We start from the raw sequence: 22865 nt of genomic DNA on the forward strand, positions 1-22865 counted from the left end.
TCTTTCCTCCTTTCCTATGCAGAAATAGGCAGCCTGTTGCTGAGTCTTGCAGGGAGGCAGAGCAGAACCGAGGCCACAATGTGAGGGCACACCTCAGCAAAATCTGCCCGTCCTACTCTCCAGCAATGGAGGGGGGTAGAATGTTTCTCATTGCAAGTAAACATTAGACACCTTCGGGCATGAGAAGCTAGTGTTTTTCAGGAAATGAATTAAAAGTTGTAGAGAAACAACTGCAGTAGCTGCTTGCAACTGCATCTCCCATTCATTTCAGGCAGCATAAACCAGCATTTGGATTGTCTACTTTGTTAAAGACAGTACTGTACTTCGTAATTCTCAGCTACTCGCAGTCTTCTAAAATACAAGGAATGGGGAAAATACTGAAACTGAGCAGCATTATTGTTCAGAAATTTTTATTAACGTATTGGGTTTAACTGTTAAAATACAGATAAACCTTGTCACTGGGAACTAGTGTAGTTATCTCCCTGTAGAGTTCTTTATGTGCGTGCTTCATATGGTTTGAGTCAAAATGAAACAGTTGAGGAAAAGATGAAATAATCTATTTAAAAGACTTTGTATTTTACCAGCTGTAGGAAAAATCAGTACTGGAAGGACCATAGTATCCAATCTGAGGTTAATAGTGGCAGCTACTTACATTTCTGGTTGCAGAGTACATCTCTGTTACAAACCATAGTCAAATAGCATACAGTGAGTCTGGTCTTGTTTTTTTTTTTTTCCAGGAACATCATTTTTACTATTTGCAGGCACCTGAAAGCTTGAACTTATCCATCCCATTCTTTCTTCCACATGAGGAAAAAAAATGATTCTAGGAAGAAAAGGGATGCTAATAACTTACCTGGAGAGAACTTAGAGTTCTACAGAAAAAATTAAAGGGTAGAACACAGGTCATCTCAGTGCAGCATTTTGGCTCAAAGAATGGTGGTAGGAACAATAATTCCCAATTTATAGTTTAAAGTTGAATGTATTTTAACTATAAAGCAAATCGGAAAAACTCAAGATTGCCTAATAATCCAACAGCCAGAAAAGTGTAAGCGGTCTCCAGAAGAGTAATAGCAAAGAACTTGTTATGAAATAAATGCCCATGAAGCACTGTAAGTACCAAGCCCTGTAAGACCCACCTGAAAGCTTAAAAGAAATGGAAAAAAATATTTTCAAAGTGGTAATTCAATTGAAATACTCAGTTTTCATAGCAGAGGCAATTTGCTGAATGTGAACTTGCTTCTTTTCATTGCAACAGACTGACAGCCCCAGATACTTATTATGTGAGACAGAATTGTTAGTGATATACAAAATACTACTCTGATAACCTTTTCTCTCCAAGTTTAGAGCTACAAAAATTTCTGACTTCATATTTTTCAACAAATATAATTATTTCTTGGTGTACGAATAAGGTGATTACCTACCTGGTATTATTCACAGATGCAAAAAGTTGCAATAATAGTTGAAAACGGGAAAATATCTTGTGAAAACAAGATCTGAGGGAATTCTTTTGAGGGGTAGGGGTTGAATTGTTGAATGAAACCACTTAAACTTCAGCATCTCATGTTTGAAACTTCCAGGAAAAAAAAGATTATAGGAAGCTACCAATACAATTAATGTATCTGCATAAAGAACATACTTTGCCTATTGTATTACTGAGATAAGAGAGCTCTGAGTTTGGATGCTCAGCCGATTGTAGGATTTTTTTTATTATTTTCTGGTTTAAGAATCTGGAGACTGACATATGCTTGATTTGTTAAAAATCATGTCACAGATTCATAACTGTAGAGAGCAAGATCCCTCAGATACATTACCTAATTTTAGACCATCATTTTTACTTTTGCATACCATGCTTAACCCCAAATGGGTAACGCTCAGGAAATCACCATCTTCCTCTCTGGGAAAAAAAAAACTAAAAACAAAAAAAACAAAGCAGAAAACCACACTGGATAAACTTGTGGTAAAAAAAGGTAAGAAGCTGGAGGTTACTGTTACACTATGTTGCCTGTAGACCTGCCATCCTTAATGCCTAAGTTTAGCATCACACCTTTAAATTACTTCTGTGTGTCTATAAATTAATGCTAGATATTCAAACAAATATTATTGTTCAAACTCTCTGTTCTGTTTGAACGATACGAGCTGCTAACATATAAGTGTGACTACGTGGGGAGATGATAACTGTAACACAACAGTAGACCTGGGCTGGTCACTCTGTCTTCATGTACTCCTGCTGCAGTTTCAAGATAATCCTGGTCAGGAGTGTATTTTTTGCTTAGAACTGGAGGAACTTAGAACTGGAGGAAGGATGATCTTTATCCAGTATGAGTTTCAATAAAATGAGAAACAGCCTCTACCTATACTGTTGCATTCCGCTGTTTAATTCTCCCTGTTTTATGGTGTTCTACTGGTCTACTGCACAACTGCCGCTAAGACTGTTTACATATTTGTTTAATGCTAGTAAGAGAAAGCTGCTATTTCCGTGGCATACCCAGGATGAGTAGCAGCAATACAGATTACCCCTCATGTGCTGTAATTTACAATGATTTATGTAATTTACAATTTACTGGGAGGTATTTCCATTCTTCCTATTGAGATTCTAAAATTTTGCTAGGAAGAAATTAAATAAAACAAGCAAATGTAGAGTAGGCCATGCTGCAGGCACAAGATATTCACCTTGCACAGTCAAATTTGAATCAAACCAAAAAATGACTCCCATGGTATGCACCACATAAACATTTAGCTTGCTGACATTTTCACACTTAAATAATTTGCTAGTAATGTCACGTTGCTCCTTGGTATGTGAAAAGAATGCCTTCTTCAAAACACAAAGATAATTATTAGATAGCCACACACTTCTAAGTGGTAGATCTCAAAAGAATTCATAAAGAACTTGACTATCGTGTGCAGCTGTGACCTCATTCGTGTGCAGCTGTGACCTATCTACCACAACATGCCTTTTGCCACCTTTCTCTGCCTATCGCCAACCTCCCCCCTCTCATCACCACAATCTGTGCACTGGTGAATCTACCACAAAAGTAAAAACCAAAGCTGTAATGCCTTGATGACTATAAAACCTGAAAATGTATCACTGACTGCCTCATAACCCAAAAGGAAAAGAACAAGAAATTAAAGGATGGGTAAATAGTTCAGCAGTAATGTCGGTCACAAATCTAGATTTTTGCTGCCTGAGTTAGATTTTACAATCGAGTTGCTGATTTTTGTTTCACTGTTTCTGTAAAGGGACAAAAAAGTTAGGCAGCACAGGCCATTCCCTGTCGCTGAGCAATCGTGCTGATCTGGCATTGGTTGCTTTTCACTTTCTTGTCACACAGAGAGCTGTTGCACAGCAGCAGATGGCCCAGAGCTCTTCGGTTTCAGTGTCAGGAAGGTGGGTGAAAAAAACAATTATGAGCAGAGTAATTTAGGACTAACAAAAAAAAGTTGGTTGCAAAACCTGTCCTGCCGCTATACTGGCTGACCAAAGATTTCTAAACCCTAGCAAAGCAGGCCTCACACAAACAGACTCATTTGGTTTTTAAACAGTAAAACTGTTCTGTAAAACATCAAGTTAATGACTGCATTTTTTTTAAGGAGATCTGACTCAGGAGTTTCAAAATCAATGGTATCAAATTATAATAAATACTTTCCAACTATGATAAAAATACTTTTTAAATGCTTGCTTTGTAAAGAGCTAGAGAGCAATAACGTTATATTAAATTGTTACTGAGGATCTGTAAAATTTCTGAAACGATGAAATGCATTCATGTATTGCTCTTACAAGCAACTAGGTGCAGTATCAGTCACTGTGTAAACTTCTGATTAAGAACACTGCTTGAAGAAAACTGGCCAAAGTTGATTTGTTTTTGAATCAGACAAAAAGTTGCTTTATCTTTTAGCTAGTAAATAGTTACCTAAAAATATTTAAGTTATATTAACTGTATCAAAATCAAGTATCTCATATGATTGCACAATCTGCAAGTTCTCAATAAAGCTTGAGGTTGAAGTTATTAAATACAGGAGGTAAATACCTTGCAGAAATCACTGGAAAAAAACTAAAAATATATATGATAGGTCAAGTTAGCTGCCATTTATTCAATAATATGAAAACTTGTATTTTTTAGGCAACTTTGCATTTTTATATTGAAGCTCAACAAATCCTTTCATGTTATTTTTAACCAACCCCTTCCTCCATCAGGTTCTAAAAGGAAAAAATATTTAGGAAGTTCAATACAGAGTGCTCTCTAAGCTCAGCCAGAACAATGCTTTAATTAAATATTGATAGTCTTCAGGAACAGAATACCAAAATGCTAGGTAAGCAGCCCATTATAACCTTGTGGGGTTTTCTGACAAATTGTCAGAAACACAAAATAACGCACTGTTGGTTTTGTTAGATCTCTACCAATGACAGCATGATCGGGGCTGTTTCACTCACTGCATAGCCGTGCTTTTCCTCAACCTCCAAAATCTTTACAAGGCAGTCAGTAACCTCCTCCTCTTCGTCCTATAGCAGGTAAGTGGAAATGTTTCAGGGAAGACTTACGTGCCTTCTGTTTCTCAGACTGTTGAGGAAACAACAGAAGTTTGAAATGTGCTCTGTAAAACATATTTGGCTGTTCTACTTTAATGAGCAAGTTAGAGTCTATACCTCGATAATTGATCCCATAAATCTAACAGACTGTGACGCGGGGGTTTCCCCACTTTCCTTAGCTGTAGGAAAAACTGAACGCAATGTAGATGTAGGACAAGAAGTCAGTTTGGCTACTCCAGAAAGATTTAATATTGGTAATTCTCCACAAGGGGGTCGATGTTGTTTTGTTTTTTCCTGGGCTTTCCTAAGAGGATCCTTTTAAAATTAAGAAATTGAGATTTATTTTTTTCTGATAACATCTTAAAGAATAAAAAACTAAAAGAAACAACAGAACAAAACAACTCAGCCAAATACTATTTCAATTAATTATTTTTAAAAATTACTACCTCACATGATGCTTCTTGCAAATTTTCCCTATTGTGCTTCTTACAAAGCTCACATTGATGAACCTAAGAACTAAACAGGTGGAAAATGTGTCTGCTTGCATGAAAAGCAGATTCATGCTTTCTATGTCAAATGCACAGCGGAAAATATATTTTTTCTCTACTGTGGTAACTTTTGTGAAAAAAATGAATTTCAGAGTTTTTCATGCAATACTATCTTCTATCTCACCTTCTAACTTTTATCTCACTTCTTTTACTAACTTCTATCTCACCTTGCAGACAGAATGAACTCTATGACTGCGTATGTTGAGTATTTTTCATGTAATTTGACTATAAACAGAGTTTTAGTTAGAATTTAATTAGAATTTTTCATCACATTTTAATTTGCTGATTTTCAGCAGCCAGTGTAAATTCAGTATTTGTCTGGATATGATCTGAATACAGGATAACAAAGTAAACAAAGAAACAAAAAACAACAACAAATGTACTCAAAATGTAGACTGAAGGCCTCGAGAGCACAAATACATTTTCTCTCTCTGCTACAACTTTATCTGTAAAACTTTTTTAGAAGTCAAGCGTAGATAGTAAAAAAAGCAGAAGACCATATTTTAAACAACACAGCACTGACTCTAGTAGTAGCACCTGTGAAAAATGTCTGCCAGAGGTACTACGTGGTATCACAGCTTTTAAATTCTAACCTGTGTTTCAGGGCCTGGGGGGATGGTGAGCTGCATCAGACCCAACAAAGACTGGTGTCTGGGCAGACTGAATAAAACCAAGTAATCAGCTTAAGTAAAATATTTGTTTGTAGCTAACAAGCTCAGTGTCACAAATTACTTTCTCTAAGTGGGCTGACAGTGCTTCCACTAAAATATTACCTGTTTTTGGCTTTCCTTTGATATTTGCCACGAATGCAGAGGTACTTGCCCTGCTGTATTTTCTAGTAATCTTACTCTGTGCGTGGCCAAAGCCTGTGTATCAGCTGCCCTAAAAAGTTTGGGGGAAAAAGGAAAAAAAAAAAAAAAAAAAAGAAAAGAAAAAACATCAGTTGTGCTTTAGGTGAAGTTTGGACTCAGTGCAAAGACTTATGTTGACTGATATTTCATTGTGTAGCAACATAAATATTAGCACTGTAAGTGAACTTCACTTCAGTCCACCTTATATAATAAGCACACAGTGTCCCCCCAGTTCTTAACTGTAGTCGTCAAGATTGAAATGATTTGAAGTCACTTGCCAGAATTCTTGAAAGTAAGGATGCTGTAATGCTTGATGGGCAGCAATTCTCTCATCGGGATCATATTTTATCATTGCATACAGGAGAGAGAAGCCTTTAGGAGATAAATTGTGCACAAGAGGAGGTATTCCTGTTCCTTTTTTAAAGGGGAAATCAAAATTCATAATTGTTGACCTGTGTTAAGCAAGTTGAGAACAAACAGTTATTCATGCATATCCATAGAGAAACTAAAACTGACTGAAAGAAGTTAGTCTAAGATTTCGTTAATCACTTACTAGGTGCAAGTAAGTAACACTTGGAAAAAAAAGATTTCTTTCCTAACAATTTATGCCACTGACCTTAAGGATACTACAGAAATAAGGCCAAATAAGATTGATGTAGGCTCAAATTTCTTTTGCTCTGCCTACAAGAGTCACAAATACGTGCCTGTCTCTGGGGCTCGGGGGTAGACAGAAGACACCACTGTCAGCAGCTGTCACAAAAGAATTTGATTTTTGTGACGGTTCCCTGTATAGAAATTGTACACAGCTCTACAGTTGTATTTTGAATATTTGAACACTGAGACCAATAACTATGGAAATGCATACTTACTGCTTGAACTTGTTGAGAGTTTTCTTGGCAGGAGTGCCTATAACATCATGGATTTTTGAAATTTGGTCCAGTTCGTTAGATCCAGGAAAGAGAGGCTGAAAACTGCAAGGTAAGAGATGGTATTAACGCTACAGAACACAGTTAAAGTAGTTTAAATGGCATAGCTGCCACTTTGGTTAACATTTTTTAATTTAAGAGAAAGATGAAGTTTTGTGTTATTTGTTTGTGAACAGTTTAATACCAGCCAACAACAGAAGGATAATGTGAGCAGTAGGTTAATACAACTGCATTTTTGGACAGGAAGGATAGTTAGGGTTAGTAAGCAGAAATCTGTAATTGCCCTCTCCTCACAGATTTGGAGTAAAATATGTAAAGACAACATCCCTCCTGATCAAAAGTAATGGGTATGGGATTCTGTTTTCTTTTAGCGAAGTGGCAGATCCCAGAAGACAGTATGAGTTTTCCTCCTTTTAAGACAGCAGAACCAAGCAGTCCCTCCTGCTGTGTATGCACACAAATACATATTTATAAGAAACATTCCATTCTTACACGGAGGTTCTTTACAAGCAGCAATACTGGAAAGATGGTATTTTGAACTGCATTCCTGAGCTTGAGCCTCAGTTAATATAAAACTTGCACAGTCCTTGAAAATTGTTATCAATAGAGCAATGTGACTCAACAAGTTAGGTCCACTATCATCTGTTTCTTGCATATGTTCCCTTTTTCCATACTAGCAGAGCATTTCCTTTGGTATATAATTTAAGAAACACTTCAGTAGCACCACTTGATTCTTGAAAACAAAACATTCATCCCTTTTTGAAGAAGGAAGAAACTTCTTTTAACTGTTTGCAAATTCAATCAAACAGCTGGCTGCACATCTCTCTGAATGTCTTCATAAAGCTTTGAGAGGAAGAAGGAGAGAAAAAGAGAGCTGATTCATGTTGTGCAGCTGTATCTCTCAAGACAAGCAGTTGGGAGTGGGTTTTTATGTGAATTACAAACATGTGCTGCCTCTAAATGTAAAGCTAAAACTTAAAGAAGGACAACTGCGCAATCCACAAAAGAAACATCATCAGGAGCCCAGGTTTATGAGGAATAGTGAAAGGAAGAACTAGGTGTGAAAGAGAAGCATGACTGAGTAAAAGATTAAAAAACCCTTACAAAATGTGGTCTCAAGTGTAAAGGCTTATGCAAATGTTCAACAGCAAAAACTGCAAGATCCTCCTGAAAACAAACCTGTCCATACTTTCCTTTCACTTGGCAAAGCTGTCTTAAAATTCAGTGACTTCCAATAAACATTTCTTGTTTCTTTCTGAACACATCTATTAGGTCTCTGAAAACATGCAGTGGTTGCAAAGACTGATACTTGTTTCATTAAGCTAAAATTACGAGGAAACATCTTTAAGGTTTTTTACCCTAAAAAAAAAAAAAAAAAGTTTGCAACATGTAATTTTCTTGCAAATCTTCAAAACCCACCGATTCAAACTGGGATGGGAAAACATGGCATTTTTAAAGCATTTGTTCCCAATTTACTTTGCAAGAGAACTGCCACATTTGGAATTTTTCTGTTAACAGTTTTCTGACCGAAGGAGAATTGTTTCTGCAAGTTAGCAGCCAAAGCATAAGGGTTGTCATTTAATGTGGTGGTGACGGCAGCAGCTGCACTTGCCATGTGGAGGAGGAGGAAAGAAGCAAAGCAAATGTTACCACTCCTGGTTGCATATCAGAGGCAGTAGTGTGGGAGGAGAATAAAGAACTGCTGCTGTTGCTAGGGCACAAAGATAATGGAGAAATACTCATAGTGGTTATTTTTTCTTTTTTTCTTGAAGGCCAATGACAATTTTGTTAAAATAATAGTTTTATCATCTTTGAAAATCTTGAAGGACTTCAAGCCAGGTTTTTCTGAACTCTTGCTGCATCAGAAACTAACTTCAAAATATTCCAGGACAGAAGGTCCTGGCACAAGGGTCTTGAGCAAACTATTTTATAAACCAAACTAGTAAATCCAAGGGATTGTCTTCTATGGTCTCATCCGTTTTTGCTGAAGAGTAATTCATTAGAAGAGGGAAAATCAAGTGTATGAACAAGACTGAGGATGGTTAGTTATACTCATGACAGGAAATGAGCCATACTTCACAGCTACAGCAGATAAAATGCGTTTTTTATCAAACTGAAACATGAAGTCAGGGGGTGGGAGGGACTGCTCAAAAATGCTGCTTTTCTTGTAAATATTTTTGATGCCTATTGTGTTCTCTTAATCATCCCACTGTTTTATTATTAACCTGCCATAGGGTGAAGAGAGACAATGGACAGTAAGTGCCTCGTGAACCCTGCAAACTAATCATGCACTGAACTTCCCTAAAACTGTGGAAGCAAAGATCAGATTACCTATACCATGTGCTCCTTATTTCAGTTGTTTACCTTTGATTTTCTGGATTAACAATAAGGAACTGAACACTGTACCTTGTGATTTCATAGAAAACACAGCCAGCGCTCCACATATCAATTTTGTAGCTATAGTAGCCATCTGTAAGCAAGCATTCAGGTGCTCGGTACCAGCGTGTGGAGATATATTCTGTGTAGGGCTGCTTAGAATATATACTCCTACAAGATCCAAAATCTCCTAGCTTCAGGGTATTCTGCTGCAAAAAATAAAGTATTTTGACAATTTAGAAAGACTGAAATATTCAAGCAAAGATTTTCCTTCAATGTGTGAAGTAGTCATCATAAAAGAAATCAACAGATTGAAAATACCATTTCAGAAAACCCAGGGAGAGTATTATAGCAGCAAAACTGCATTTAAATAGCATGTAGCTCCAAGACTTGAAGAGATTTATGTGTTGTAATATGCACAAATGCCTTTCTCTTCATCATTAAAAGACAGAGCTAAGAGTTAATGGAAAAGCATATGGACTATTACTGAAGAGAAGACTGCTAAATAGGACATCTGGATTAAGTTATTTTCTTAGACATCTTGTGTTTAGCAGTGATATAACAGGTGCTCTTAGCTTTTCTTTGCAACGGGTTCTCCTGCACATTTAGAGGACTTAAAAGAAAACTTTATCTCCAGAAAATAAAAATTCATAAAGTGAATTTTGAAATCCTTGTTTTCAGACATTAGTAAAATACCATTCTGAAACTCAGAATAGATTTCAATGAAATTTTCTAGAAGCCAGTATCTTCTGCTCTCTTTTGTATGAGCAATTTCCACTAAACCTAGGTATTAAATGTAGAAAGAAAGAGATGCAGAACTGAATGCTAGTGCTTGTTTCTAGGTTAATACAGAAAAGAAGATATTGATTAATGCATGATAAAGGACCAGTTTGCAGATTGGCATAGACACATGAAGGCTGCAACACATCAGATTCATCTGGTTTTAGCCACTAACAAACCTGCCCGTTCATTCCTCTAGATCAGGAATGAAGTATTAGAAGCAAATGTTTGTATATATTTAAGAACTGTATTTTTATTCATGAAGAAGCATTACTTTCTCAGCATAAACAGAAAAATAACAATATACTTCACTTTCAGTTAAATATTCTCATATAAAATGAATTACCTTTATTAATATGTTTTCTGGTTTCACATCTCTGTGAAATATCCCATTTCTGTGCCAATATAAACAGATCAGAGAGAAGAGTTCAGTGAAAAGGTAAAAATTATCAGTGCTTCCAGTTATTTGTTAAAAAAAAAAAAAAAAAAAAAAAAAAAAAAGTAAAGCAACTAACACTCTTTCAGCCTTATCAACAGCATAGTAAAAAACTGAATTTTACCACCATGGTGGTACAACAGCTACAGGAATGGGGAAAGGGTCAGTTGAGGAAGGAGTCAAGCTATCTGGTGTTGCTCTCAGCAGGGTTAGAAAAGGATGGAAAGGGCCCCCTGCTCCCAGCAGGGCTCCTGCACAGAGAGCAGAGCTCCCATGGGGTGCTGTGCACACTGGCTGCCAGCTTGCTGACTTCCAGGGCTCTGCTACAGGCAAAGAAATACCTGGGCAATGGCATTTTTTCACCCTGCAGCAGTCTGCTGCCTCACGTTATACACAGCTGCTTAGAGATGGCCCCAAAATAGATGTATGATAAGTGTACTGTAAAGCTGTTGCCAAAGCAGGTCTCTTACCTATGTATGTGATCAAGAGATTTGCATAACTGATACATGTAGTTCTTTATTTTTTTTTCAGGTAATGGCTTTCTCCTTCCTAGAATTAAATTTCAAGTTGTACAAGTCCTTTTTAACACACAACAGAATACAAAGAAAAAAACATCTTCAGCTTCCAATTGATATTACCTTTTTCAATTATACTATTTCGGTCATTTATAGCTAGCTTTGCAATCCATTTTCCACTCAAATTCAGACATAATTTAAATTTTCAGTATGCACCAGAATAGTTCAGCTAACATTGCTGTCAGTTCAGTAGTCTATAAACTGCCTTAGCTTTTACTGTGTGTTTTTCTTGCAATATCTGTCTCCAAGTTCTAATAGAACTGGAATATATCGCTTCCAAATCTCTCATTTCCTTTCCAAAAAAAAAGGAACAGGCCGTAAGGTTCAAGATTCCTATCCATCACCTCAAATTAGTGCAATGCTTAAATAACTGTGATTCACAATTGAGCTGGAAATTACAGGTTAACCTAGGTAGTTTAGCTTGCTATTGCAGTTGTGCAATAACCATAGCTATAACATTTACCTGTTTTTCAGAGCCCTAAAGTACCTACACAGCTTTTTTCTTTTACAGGCTCCAAAGGCCTTTTAATGTTGCTGTAATGCCTTTATGTAATGCTGCAATGTCATCAACAGTGGCAGAAGTGATCACATTTCTGAAAACCAGAACAGGTACTGGTTTGCATGCCGACAGCAGTGCGAGTGCTTGGCGTGGGAGGAGGAGGGAGATGAGCAGGGCAAAAACTCGCTGCAAATGGACTGGTGTCCCCCACTGCTCGCCGTGCTCCTCCAGCCACCATAATCCACCGAGCAGGATTAGATAACACAGCGCTTGAAACAGAGCTCCATTTACAGAGGAAATTGTAATATTATTACCTTGGTAGACAGAGATGGTGTTTTCAAATTCAGGTTTTTTGTTATTTACAGTAGAAAAGATTTTATGAAGTGTTGTTATTTAACCCAACTTGGACTATTTAAAAAATCAAGCCTTCTTTTAAAAAATCAAGCCTTCATGAAAAGAAGTCATGCTCAATTGTGTTTTGTTTTGTTTTGTTTTTCTTTACAGGTAACTACTGAAATCTGGAGCAGATGCTCTTCTACTTTCAGATTTATCACCACACAAATCTCACTTGGCAGTCATTATGAAGTGAATTTGAGGCTACAATATTTTTTTCTTCAGGCCACCTTCCCCACATCTCTCTGAGCCTTTTTTTTTTTTTTTATCACTTTAAATGACCAAATTGTTCTTGATTAAACAAGCCAAAGGCAAGATTGTTTTTCAGTTATGAAGTGACTTGTGGTACCACTACAAATTAATAGTTACAGAATTATGACTGTGTACAGACAAATAACTTTGGTTGAAATGAGATGAATCTGTTGCCAGTGTAATGAAGGGATTAAAAAAAAAGGATCAACTTCCCACATTAGGCATTACAATGAACTGGCCTCCTAATTAAAAGAGTGTCTTCATACACCTTAATAAACTAGAAATTAATTTACAGTCAATCGCGATTTTTCTTCACTGCAAAATTTTGTACAAACCATGCTTGCCTTTAATTTTTTCTAACTTAAAGCTTTTTTAAATTGTCCTGAACCTTTTTTGAACTTAATTTTGCAAGATTCAGAGTATTCAGAAAATGGCAGAGATTTATATTACTATATGCTGTAGAAATATACAAAAGACTACAAACTGTCTGTAATGTAGCTACTTTTGTACACTCTGAAAACTGTTTTCAGAGCATTGCCAATACAAACAATTTAGTTGTTCTATAAATTAACACCACACTCCTTTAAATCGTAACCCTGAAAATTCAAAAGCAGCTCCTATTTTCCATTGTTACCCAGATATCCCTGGTCAATTAGTGTTCTGGCTCAGAATTGAGATTAATTTTCCAATTTAAATATGAACTCAGAATTTTTGCCAAATAATTATTCTTTTAAATAAGCTGCCACACCTTATATTTCTCGACTTTGCAGTAAGCCATAAATAGAGTTGTTTGGGAGAGATTAAAAAAAAAATAAAATCTTATTTCTGCCCCATAGGAAATAGTCCTTTTGACACTTTGCAGAGTGAGAGAGTTGCTGTGGTGGAGTTCAGCTGCCTGGCAAGGTAAAACCACCACATACTTAGGCCTACTTTGAAACCATCAAAATTAATTTCTGAAAAAAAAGCAGCAGGAAAACAATCTTCCTATGGAAAATCTTCCTAGGAGTTTGATAAGAACTGTATATTAAAATTAAAAAAGCAGAATATACTGAAACTATTAGGCTGATTTCCATCTGTGTACAAGGTTTAATATAGCTGGTTTTGTCACATGAAAAGAACAAGAGAAACACTGATAAATGTACACCAACTGAAATTTGGTGTTTTGGATTTATTTTTAAAGGCAGTTAAAGAGCAAATCTAAACATTCTGATTTTCCATAAGTGAAGTATAGTATCTTTCCTAGAAAAAGCTACAGGATTGTTTTTAATGCACTGGACTAATTCACTGTCAATGAGAACTCCTTCCTATATTCTACTACTCACTCTGACTTAATAACTTCACAAATTGATCATGGAAAAATAAAAAGCAGCAATTATTCATAGCTGAATCTACAGAGTCAAGCAAGTGTATTTTAATCTCAGCTCTTTATCTAGGTCAGAACAGGGTTACTACTTTTGTTAGAGATCTGAATACTCAATGTCATGAACATAATGTTTGAGAGCAAGTCTTTATTCTACTGCACAGAGTATCATCAGTTGCATGCTGAGTTACGGAAATGAATCTCCCAGCTCTGAAGACATTACAAATTTTTAATTATTAAAAAAAAATCCTCTTTTACTATTGAAATTGAAAGTGCTCCTCCATTTATTGTATCCAACTCCTTTTGTTTCTGTAAGAGATCTGTTTTTAAATTAGCTTTTGTTCTAAACCTTTCTGTAGGAACTTTTCCTTAAGATTTATGGTCTTCCACCTGCCTTGACCAACATCTCCAGAATTCTTAAATTTAGGTGCTTTCAGTGAACTATGTTATTTTATAAAGAAAGCTTGGTTAAAGGCATTTTACTGGACACAAAAATTGAAAATCATTATTCATCGATTCAGTAGTCTTTGAAACAAATGGGAATAATCTTCAAGTTGTTTCATTATAGTCCTGACTTAACAAGAGCCTGTTTAAGTTATTTTTGTTACATAAGGTAATAGTTTTGTAGAGAAGATTGTTTCCCTGTTTTCAAGTGACTGTAGAAACAGATCGCCGTTGACCTGACCCCTTGGAAAGCTTCTGCATGCATCCATGCTTTAAACTGGGTATTTTGCACTGGAAATTAATATAGAATGAAGCAGTACAGCATAAAAATTCGCTAAAAGTTTCATCATATGTAATAGTGAATAACCTTGTGCAGTACAGTTAATTCCACTTTGTGATCTGCAGAAGGAGGGGTTGTCTGCTTAAGCACATGCTACATACCTTTTATCAGCTCATAAATATTCATGTCCATAAGTTCACATATCAGTGAAAGGGAGCCGGCTTTTTTATCACTGAAGAAACAAATTAGGAGACTTTAAGATCTGATTTACTCATGCAGGTATTTGAATGCATGTTTTCTGAGTATGTGACACTGTTCAGTATCAGGAAATTTCCAGTAAATTAAATGGTACAATGTTACAATAACATAGAGGAAACATTATGCCAGACATGAAACACTTTCTCTCTCGGTCATTAGTATCAGTGGCAATGGGTACCTGACTGTGACTGGAATCTCTGTTTTGTTGACAATAGCAGCTCTAAGTGTTATCAAGATACGATTATATATATCTGACACCTTATTTTCCATTTCACTGCCCTGCAGAGGCAGATATCTTTAGGTCCGCAGTTTTTCTAAGAAGAAGGTAATTGAATTAAAGTACACCCCCTCTACAATGCTCCATTAACCCAGACAACAAAAGGTTGTGGGTACAATTTACAATCCAGTTTACAGACAGTGAAAGAGCCAGGCGAGCTGGCTGGCCATCTGGGTTACACTTGGTTAACAACACGGCAGCTGAAGCTGGCAATTCCAGAAAGCTGAGCTGCTGCCACGATTACCAGCTTTTCATGCATTTGTGCTAAATGGGTCTGCTGATAACAGTACAGTACCAGAGGCTGGAGCAGAGGAATTGCTGGAGAGCTAGAAAAAATGTTTTAGGCATTCAACAAGTTTTGTGCCAAGTACTCAGAATAATGAACTATTTGTCTCCTGTTACATAGTGAGGAAGTATAGCACAGCAGTGGAGGAAATGCTGTCATAAAACTCAAACTTTGTGAGGCCTCAGAAGACACTTAAGTGCCAAATGTGTCTAGAAGGAGCCCGATTCCATCACCGACTGATCTCTCTTCAAATGTGTACCTCAGCTGCTGCCTAGTTCAGAGATCTAAACTTCTATTATTTGCAAAGGGGTATCTACACAGTTGCTGCTTTGCCTGGATCCCTACTTCAACCTGCCAGGCCAACCCAAAAGCCCAGTAGTTCCAGGGCCCATTTCAGCAAATAAGCTCTAAGTGTGCCTAACCAAAATAGTCTCCAGTAGACGTGACACCATGCATTAAAGCACTCCCTGGATATGGGATGTGGGTTCAAATCACCAGCAAGTATTATGTATTATGCCATGAAGTTTAGCGATGCTTAAAATATATCTAGTCTGTCATTTTAATAAGGATGTCGAAGTGTTTTTCAGTCTGCTACAGAAGAGTCAGAGCAATAACAGATCACCTTTTCTTAACCAAAGAAAAAAAGGCACAATGACTTTAGAATGTGGCATATCTGCTGTTTTTTCTTTCTTGTTGGTCAAGTTCCTATAGGTTGCCTCTAGGTCCAAAAGTTACTGGATATTGTTCAAATAAAGGGTTAAGGAAGAAGTGGATGCACCATACTTACAAAACAACTTCATGTAACATAAGGATATTAGGATGTGGACTCAACCTCCTTAGTGCTTGTATTTCGCTCAGATTATTCACTTGTTCAATACTAAAGATGAATTAAAAAAAAAAGAAAAAAAGAAAAAAAGAAAGAAAAAGAAGACTGATTTGCAATCAGGGACTAGATTATAATTGTCTTTCTCCCCTGCCATGAGACAGTCAGAACCCACTCCATTTCAGTCTGAAATTGAACTTCCAAATGCAGGACCTGCTTTGTTTCTTTATAGAGCAAGTCAGTAAAGAGGAGAATGGCTTTATTCCTCCCTACAGTCCAGAGCAGCTGGACTTACCTAGACATGATTAGTAAGGCATTTTGCTCCAGATGTCAGCTACCATGCCAAGCTGCGATCTGGAAAAACTGTGTGTCACCTACCAGTATGTATCATACAGGTCGTTCTGAGCTGGTGTCGCATACATACCAATTATTGCTCAGCACGCTGCTGAAAGTGACGGTCTAGCCTTGCCAAATGTAATATTTAAAATTAAGTTTTAATGATAAGCAATTGCATGAAAAATGGATACCATTCAACCAGTGTTTAAATATTAAGTTGCCCTCTTAGACTTTAATAAACAACAAAACTGCATGCAATAGAAACTCTGAAGAGGAAGCAGGAAACAGAGCTCTGCACACTATTTCATGGATCAGAACAGATCAGAAAAGGATATGTAAGCCTTCTCATGACTTACAGCTAAACACCAAATCATAATTTTCCAATTTGAAACTGGGAGAAATACTTGGGATAGGCAGATTCTGTTTGAAACACGATTATCTGCTGCTAGAAGAGTTTGTTTCATCAAAAGAATTCATCAGTCAATTTATCAAGGGGTTAGAGGCCTAAGAGACATTTTAAACACACTGCTTAAAACGCAGGTTAGCTTGTTACTCCCTTCCACTGGGCTGCATATGATCTGCTTTGAATGTAGCTAAGCAGCTAGTTTAAATACTGTTTTGACCATAAACTGGGCAAATGTGGTCAATAGTAGGTAACATATAAATGGACCAACAGTTCTCTAACAACACAGTAGAGAATCATAAGTCACATGACTTCATTAACTGAAGATATTTGGGTTTGTTTTCTTTGTTTAAACTTACTGGAATGTTTTTCAACCTCCACTTTTCCATGGTCTCTGAAGCTCTGAGTTACACTGTGAATTTCACTTCAGAGCAGTGTCCCATTTTACTTAAGTACACGTGTCGTTCCCACTGCCATCACTAGGAAATGAAGTCATTTAACTGAGAATACAAAGCCAATGACCCAAAAGGCAGGGTCTGGTGCATATATAAATTTGGAGAAGAACATCAAGTGTATGTCTATACTTCCATGCAACCCTCTTCTCTGTTTTTCTAACTGACAGAAAGCACCTATTTTGTGCCCATGTAGCATCTTGCTGATGGATGTAATCAAATGTAAATGCTAGTATGAAGGAGAACTAACGCTACACAATGGAGTAAGGATAAAACCAGTGCTTTTAACTTGCTTTAAAACTCAAAAGTGAGACTTTTAAAACTCAAAGTGAGACTGAAATAAAACATACTATCCATGAGGGACGGCTTGGACATTTCCTTCTACTGTTATCTACAGCCAGAATAAAACCAGCACAAGTACATTCAGTGTATTTGGAAAGGCAGAAATTAAACACTGAGGCCACATTTTTCTTGTTTCACTCTCAACCCAGGGGTCAGGCAGCATTTACTACAGGGAAGGACACCAGTTAGAGTACTCAAGAAAATCCAAATAGAGTACCCAATGCCAAATAGGAAGGTCCTTTGTAGTCAGCAGCAGCTGACCTGTATACTATATGCAAACCTTTTTAACACAAGCATATTCAAAAACCTTCGTTTAGTCCTTATTTTGCATTTCCCCACTAAATTTAAGTAAGATTTTCTGTAGTAGTATAATTATGCATACCTTTCAAAGTGTTGTTTCATGTGTTTACACGCATAGTACTTTCCATCTCTAAGACTCAGTGTCTTCAGAACATCAGAAAATGTTCCCTCTCCTATCTTACCAACCAGTTTGTATTCTAAAAACAAAAATATATTGTTTCGGTAAGTTTAAAATAGAAATTGTCGTAAAGGCTGTATCAACCAGTAATTGATCTATTAAATTCAGATAGCTGGATCTTTATTTTTTTAATAAAAGTTTTTTTTGGCAACACATTGGTTATTTGAGAGAAAATATAATGAATAACAGAAAAGGTTTTGCTGCCCACATTACATGAATTCACATTTCTGAAAGTAAAATACAGGAGCTAACTACTACCTCCTTGCTTAGAGATACAATGCTTCTGCACACACCACTTCGTACCTTTTTTTTCTGCTCCAGCACATTAGCAACTCATACCTGAGTTTATTTTTTGCTCTTTCACACAAGCAAACAACAAAAAAGTTGTATCTTGAAAGGCAAGTGCATCTTGGCTTTGCTTCAAATTATTTTTAAAGCAGTTTCTGATTTTAAAGCTTTATTCCCATCTTAACTTCAGGCATGGGTTTTCAAGTAGGTTAAAAATAATGCTTTTGTTTAATATTCAGTCTTTTCCTAATTTCCTTCAGAATTGACATTTCTTTTCTTTCCTCCTTTATTCTCCTTCACCTTTGTAATCAACTGTTCTTTACCAATCCCACTGACTGGTTCCCCTCTCCCACCTCGTCCTCCTGTTTCCCTTTCTGTGTAGCACCTACAGATTCTAACCTTGATAATTCCTCCACGTATTTCATCTGAGCAAAAACCAGTCCTGCTTGGCTCTGTGCTACTTTTGCTTTTGAGATAGCCCTGTTATTTATGAGAGATCCAAACCCAGTCATTTTGAGGGAGGCAGAGCAGGAAACCTCTTCTGTCATATTCAGCCCTTTATGGGACTCAAAATTAGTGTAGGAGTCCAAAGCAGTGCTGATGGCAGCAAACTGGATGAAGTGTAGCTGTCTGTGTAGTTACTGTGACAACAGTTCCTGGCAGGCATTTGGCCTGGGACAACCACCGCTCCCCTAGGCACCTTCCTGGCCCCAGGCGAGGACTCCTTCTAAGGTCATTCCTCAAGCAGAGGTTCTGTCCTGCAGCCCTGTTTTGGAGGATAAGAGAATTTACTAGCAGAGATGTGGGCCATTTCATGCCAGTTGCTCTTTGTGGCCGAGAAGATTTCCAGATATGTTTAATTTACAAGTATAAATACAGCCTCAGAGTGGAGAGAGCCTGCCAAGAAATTTCGCAGAGACAAGTTACTTAGGCAGGGACATTCTAAGGATGTCTTCCAACCAGCAATCAGTTTGTCTGGCCGTCATCCCTTTTCTCCTCCCCAGCTTTCATGCTTACTCCTTTTAAAAGTCTTTCTTTACCTTGTGATCCAAATGCTTGCATTTTAATTAGGGGGATTTGCAGGAGGAAATTTTCTGCTTTCTCCAATATAAAAGCACAGCTTCTGTGAGAATTATCATTTGCTTTTCCCATTTTTATCACCTCGTGCTTAGGTTTACCAATTATCATACTTTGTGCTGTTCCAGACCTTCTTTAAAACCTAATCTTCTCCAGAAATTCAAGCATCCTTTTCATTTCCTATGTACTATTTCCCCCCTTTTTCCTTCAACTAACAAATTAGGCCATCTAAATTAGAAAAGGGGAGAAAAACGGGGTAATTTAAAAGCAATTACACTGTGTAATGCTCTTTATACAGACAATTACATACAGAACTGCTTTAAAAGCAGAAACTGAATCTGAAAATCATTATGGGTAAAGGAGGCGATACCTACCGGAGACTCCAAGACAGGGATGGGACCATGAGATTGATAAATTCTTGGGGCTGTTACCTGAGCACTGACCAATGAGGGCTCTAAGCAAGGTGATTCCTGACTTTGGTGATCACTAAGCAACACACCTCAGCAAGTAGCATGCTTTGTACCGTGCCCTCAGCCAGGAGCAGAGGGTTTGGGGGGAGCTGCCACCCGTGGGGAACCTGTAGTGGAGCAGTTTGCTCCTGGGGGATGGACCCCGTGGTATGGAGCCGTGTGGGAGCAGTTCCTGAAGAGCTGCTGCCTGCGGGCAGCCCCCACAGGATCAGTTTGGGAAGGACGGCATCCCTTGGGAGGGACCTCACGTGGAACAGGGGCAGAGAGGGACCGTGAAGGAGCGGTGAAGATGAAGCATCAGGGACTGACCGCAGCCCCTATTCCCCTGCGCTGCTCAGGGGGAGGATGTAGGAGATGGTAGATGGAGGGGAAGGTGTTTTTAGTTTGTTTTTGGTTTCTCACTGCTCTATTCTTTTAATACTGGGGAATAAATTACATAAATCTCACTATGTTGAATCTGTTTTGCCCATAATGGTAATTGGTGAGTGATCTCCCTGACCTTTTATCTTAACCCTTGAGCCTTTTCCCATCCTATTTTCTCCCTCTCTTCCTTTGAGGGATGGGAGGGACAGAGCAGTTCTAGTGCAATTTAGCTGCCCATCGCAGTGAAATCACCACAGATGTATTAATTTTTACAATAGAATGTCAGACATACAAAAAAAGCAAACAGACAAACAAACAAAAACCCACACGAGTAACAAACACCTGAGGCTTTAAGCTGGCAGACACTTAAGAGAGAACTGTGTCTCCACCACTGGAAAAAATGACAGCAAAGACCAGAATAATTGCAATCAATTGAATGAAGTGCAGAATCAGGAATGAAAACTGCATTATGTGAAACGTCTTTTTGATGCATAACATTAAATGTAAACTCTCAAAAAAACAAATCACTGAAGATGGAGGAGCTTTTCTCCCAGGGAGGAAATCAGAGAATGATTGTATGACAAGTTAATTATTGTTTAATGAGAAACTGAATGGATCTCAGGCATTATAAGAATGGTAGTATGAGTTTTTGCAGAATAGGAATGGAAACAATTTAGACTTATAGTACACTAACAATTTAACGCAGATTTTGAATTAGTGCCCACAAGCCAAGATTTCTGAAGATTCTTAAAAATCTACTTCTGATTCATCAATTACAGTAACTTCAAACAAACACTGAAAGAGAATAGTCAGGTCAAAGCTTTTCAATATCACACTATGCATCTTAATGCAGCTACCAAGCAAAACTAATTACCAGCGAGTTTACCTGAATTTGTGGTACTCTCAGGTGAAGAATGCTAGAAATTTGTAAAACTTCACAAGCATTTTAAGATGGAATGCTTCATGCATGAAACTTAGTAAATGGTGTTTGAGTTACACTTGTATATCACATTAAGGAATAAAGATCTAATCCCCAGTTAATAATTCCTTCATGCATCTGTAACAATCTAGATATAACCTAACCTCTCACTTTCTTCCCTGTTGTTTCAGCACACACGGATGTTTGGGCTTGGAATAGTTAGAGAAAAGGTAGATGAGGATTAGGGAAATGGAATAAAGTTCCATACAAGTCAACAAAATAGTACAATGGTATACAGAAGTTATTTGTAAGAAGAAGTTCTAGCACCACAAACTAGTCTAACACTGCAAAAGTGGCCACAAGAATGGCAAGGAAGTAATTATTAAATAGAAAGGCAGTGTAACATACAAGAAATTACAGGGCCCAGACAATTAAGAACAATGTAAATGAAAACAACGAGCAAATGATGGAGTGCAAAGACTGGGCTGCTATTACCGTGCCTAGAGAGCACAGAAAATCTCTCCCAGTTTGGAACTAAAGAATCCAATGCAAAATGACAGAAAAGAGCAGTGCAATAACCATCACGGGGCATTATAAAAACAAAAAGTAGGGATTTTGTCGTCAGGACGCCAAGATGCTGAGGAAGAAAACCCATGACGTTTAAATATGACACCGATACATGCAGGAAGAGAGAAATACAAGCAGAGGAAGCAAGAAGCTGGGTTCGGGCACGGTCCCCAGGCACACACCCGGCTCAGGCAGCGACACCCGGGCGGGACAGGGGCTGTGGGGCAGGGACACCAACGGGGAAACTCGGCAGAAACGACGGGAGGGACCCGCAGGGCGGCCCAGGAGCACAAGGCCGGGCAGGGCGGGCGCGATTCGGCCCCTCAGGGAAGCCCCGAGCCGGCAGCGGGCCGCGACGACGGCGCCGGCCGGGCTCTGCCAACGCACCCCGCGGCCACGGCCTCCCTGTGGGGGACCGGAGGGGACCGAGGGGCCCGGTGCCGCCCCGCCGCCCGCCCCTTACTGCTCATCCTGCGCTCGCCCCGCCGCGGGCCGGGCCGTGCCTCAGGCCGTGCCTCAGGCCGCCATGTTGTGTGCCCGTCGCCTTGGCAACCGCGCAGGCTCCGGCTGAGAGGGCTGCGCCCCGCCCCTGACGTCACGCCTGGCCACGAGGGAGGGCGGGAAGGGTTCGGAGCATGCGCAGTGCGAGTGGTGACGCCGAGCGGGCGCCGCCTCCTGCCCTCACGCTGAGGTGCGGGGCTCCGCGCAGTGGGGCTGAGGGGAGCGGTCCGGGGTAAAACGGCCCCAAAACAGCACAAACTGCGGCTATCGGCATTCCCTCTGCATTATGTGAACTTTTCTGTACACAACACAGAATCACAGAGCCTTGCGTTTCCACTTTCATGTAGCATTTCTAAAAGTTAGACCGACCTCAGATAGTGAATCACGTGTTGCGACAGCTTAGGAACTGTTTTACAGAGCACTTCCTACAGTTGTGGTTGTGTTAAACATCCGCAGGTCGCCATTCTAACATGCAATATTAAATTCTATCATGCTCTTTTGCACTCTCGTGTTTTTGTTTTGTTTTGTTTTATTTTTTGGTGTGTTCTCTCTTGATAATGTGATTGGTAATTATAACTATTAATCCTCCAGCACGAATTGTTCATTATATCTGCATGTTAATCTAAGCTTTAAAGCTAAGAAGAAAGCTTTTAAATGGATATATAATAAAAAGCAAAATATTAGCAGAAGGTGAAAGAGTTGTCCGTGCAAACTCAGATATTAGCAGTGCATTAAACATCGGGAGGGTTAAGTGTTTTAAAAAACATGACACAAATACAT

The 22865-nt window shown here is 38.4% G+C and overlaps 2 protein-coding genes across 7 annotated transcripts in view; one reads left to right on the forward strand and one right to left on the reverse strand.

Moving 5' to 3' along the window:
* WDR20 (WD repeat domain 20) overlaps positions 1-13787 on the forward strand; it is a 60133-nt gene extending 46346 nt beyond the window's left edge. Inside the window, exons 5-8 of one of the 4 annotated variants that reach the window (XR_014693835.1) lie at positions 738-1967; positions 4389-4507; positions 11529-11626; positions 12021-13787. Coding sequence is in view for 2 of the 4 variants with exons in the window: in XM_084521758.1 (XP_084377884.1) it covers positions 738-821 (84 nt within the window). In the remaining 2 variants the exon portion in view is untranslated. Of the gene's footprint in view, positions 1-737; positions 2378-4388; positions 4705-11528; positions 11627-12020 lie in introns of those variants that run through there. The other 3 variants (XR_014693836.1, XM_084521758.1, XM_084521760.1) reach the window with 3 other exon arrangements.
* The window catches only part of MOK (MOK protein kinase), a 35080-nt gene extending 12883 nt beyond the window's left edge, over positions 1-22197 (reverse strand). The window contains exons 1-13 of one of the 3 annotated variants that reach the window (XM_084521762.1): positions 22048-22197; positions 21182-21226; positions 17805-17919; positions 15854-15943; positions 14407-14477; positions 10913-10991; positions 10353-10401; positions 9257-9435; positions 6794-6895; positions 5847-5955; positions 4643-4840; positions 4430-4556; positions 394-823 (exon numbers count right to left, since the gene is read on the reverse strand). In XM_084521762.1, the coding sequence (XP_084377888.1) occupies positions 4476-4556; positions 4643-4840; positions 5847-5955; positions 6794-6895; positions 9257-9435; positions 10353-10401; positions 10913-10991; positions 14407-14477; positions 15854-15943; positions 17805-17919; positions 21182-21226; positions 22048-22054 (1125 nt within the window). In that variant the 5' untranslated portion in view covers positions 22055-22197 and the 3' untranslated portion in view covers positions 394-823; positions 4430-4475. Of the gene's footprint in view, positions 1-393; positions 824-4429; positions 4557-4642; positions 4841-5846; positions 5956-6793; positions 6896-9256; positions 9436-10352; positions 10402-10912; positions 10992-14406; positions 14478-15853; positions 15944-17804; positions 17920-21181; positions 21227-22047 lie in introns of those variants that run through there. The other 2 variants (XM_084521763.1, XM_084521764.1) reach the window with 2 other exon arrangements.
* Between the last annotated feature and the right edge of the window lie 668 nt (positions 22198-22865).

This window comes from Aythya ferina, assembly GCF_964211825.1.
Source record: "Aythya ferina genome assembly, chromosome: 5".
In the NCBI taxonomy this organism is placed as follows: domain Eukaryota; kingdom Metazoa; phylum Chordata; class Aves; order Anseriformes; family Anatidae; genus Aythya; species Aythya ferina.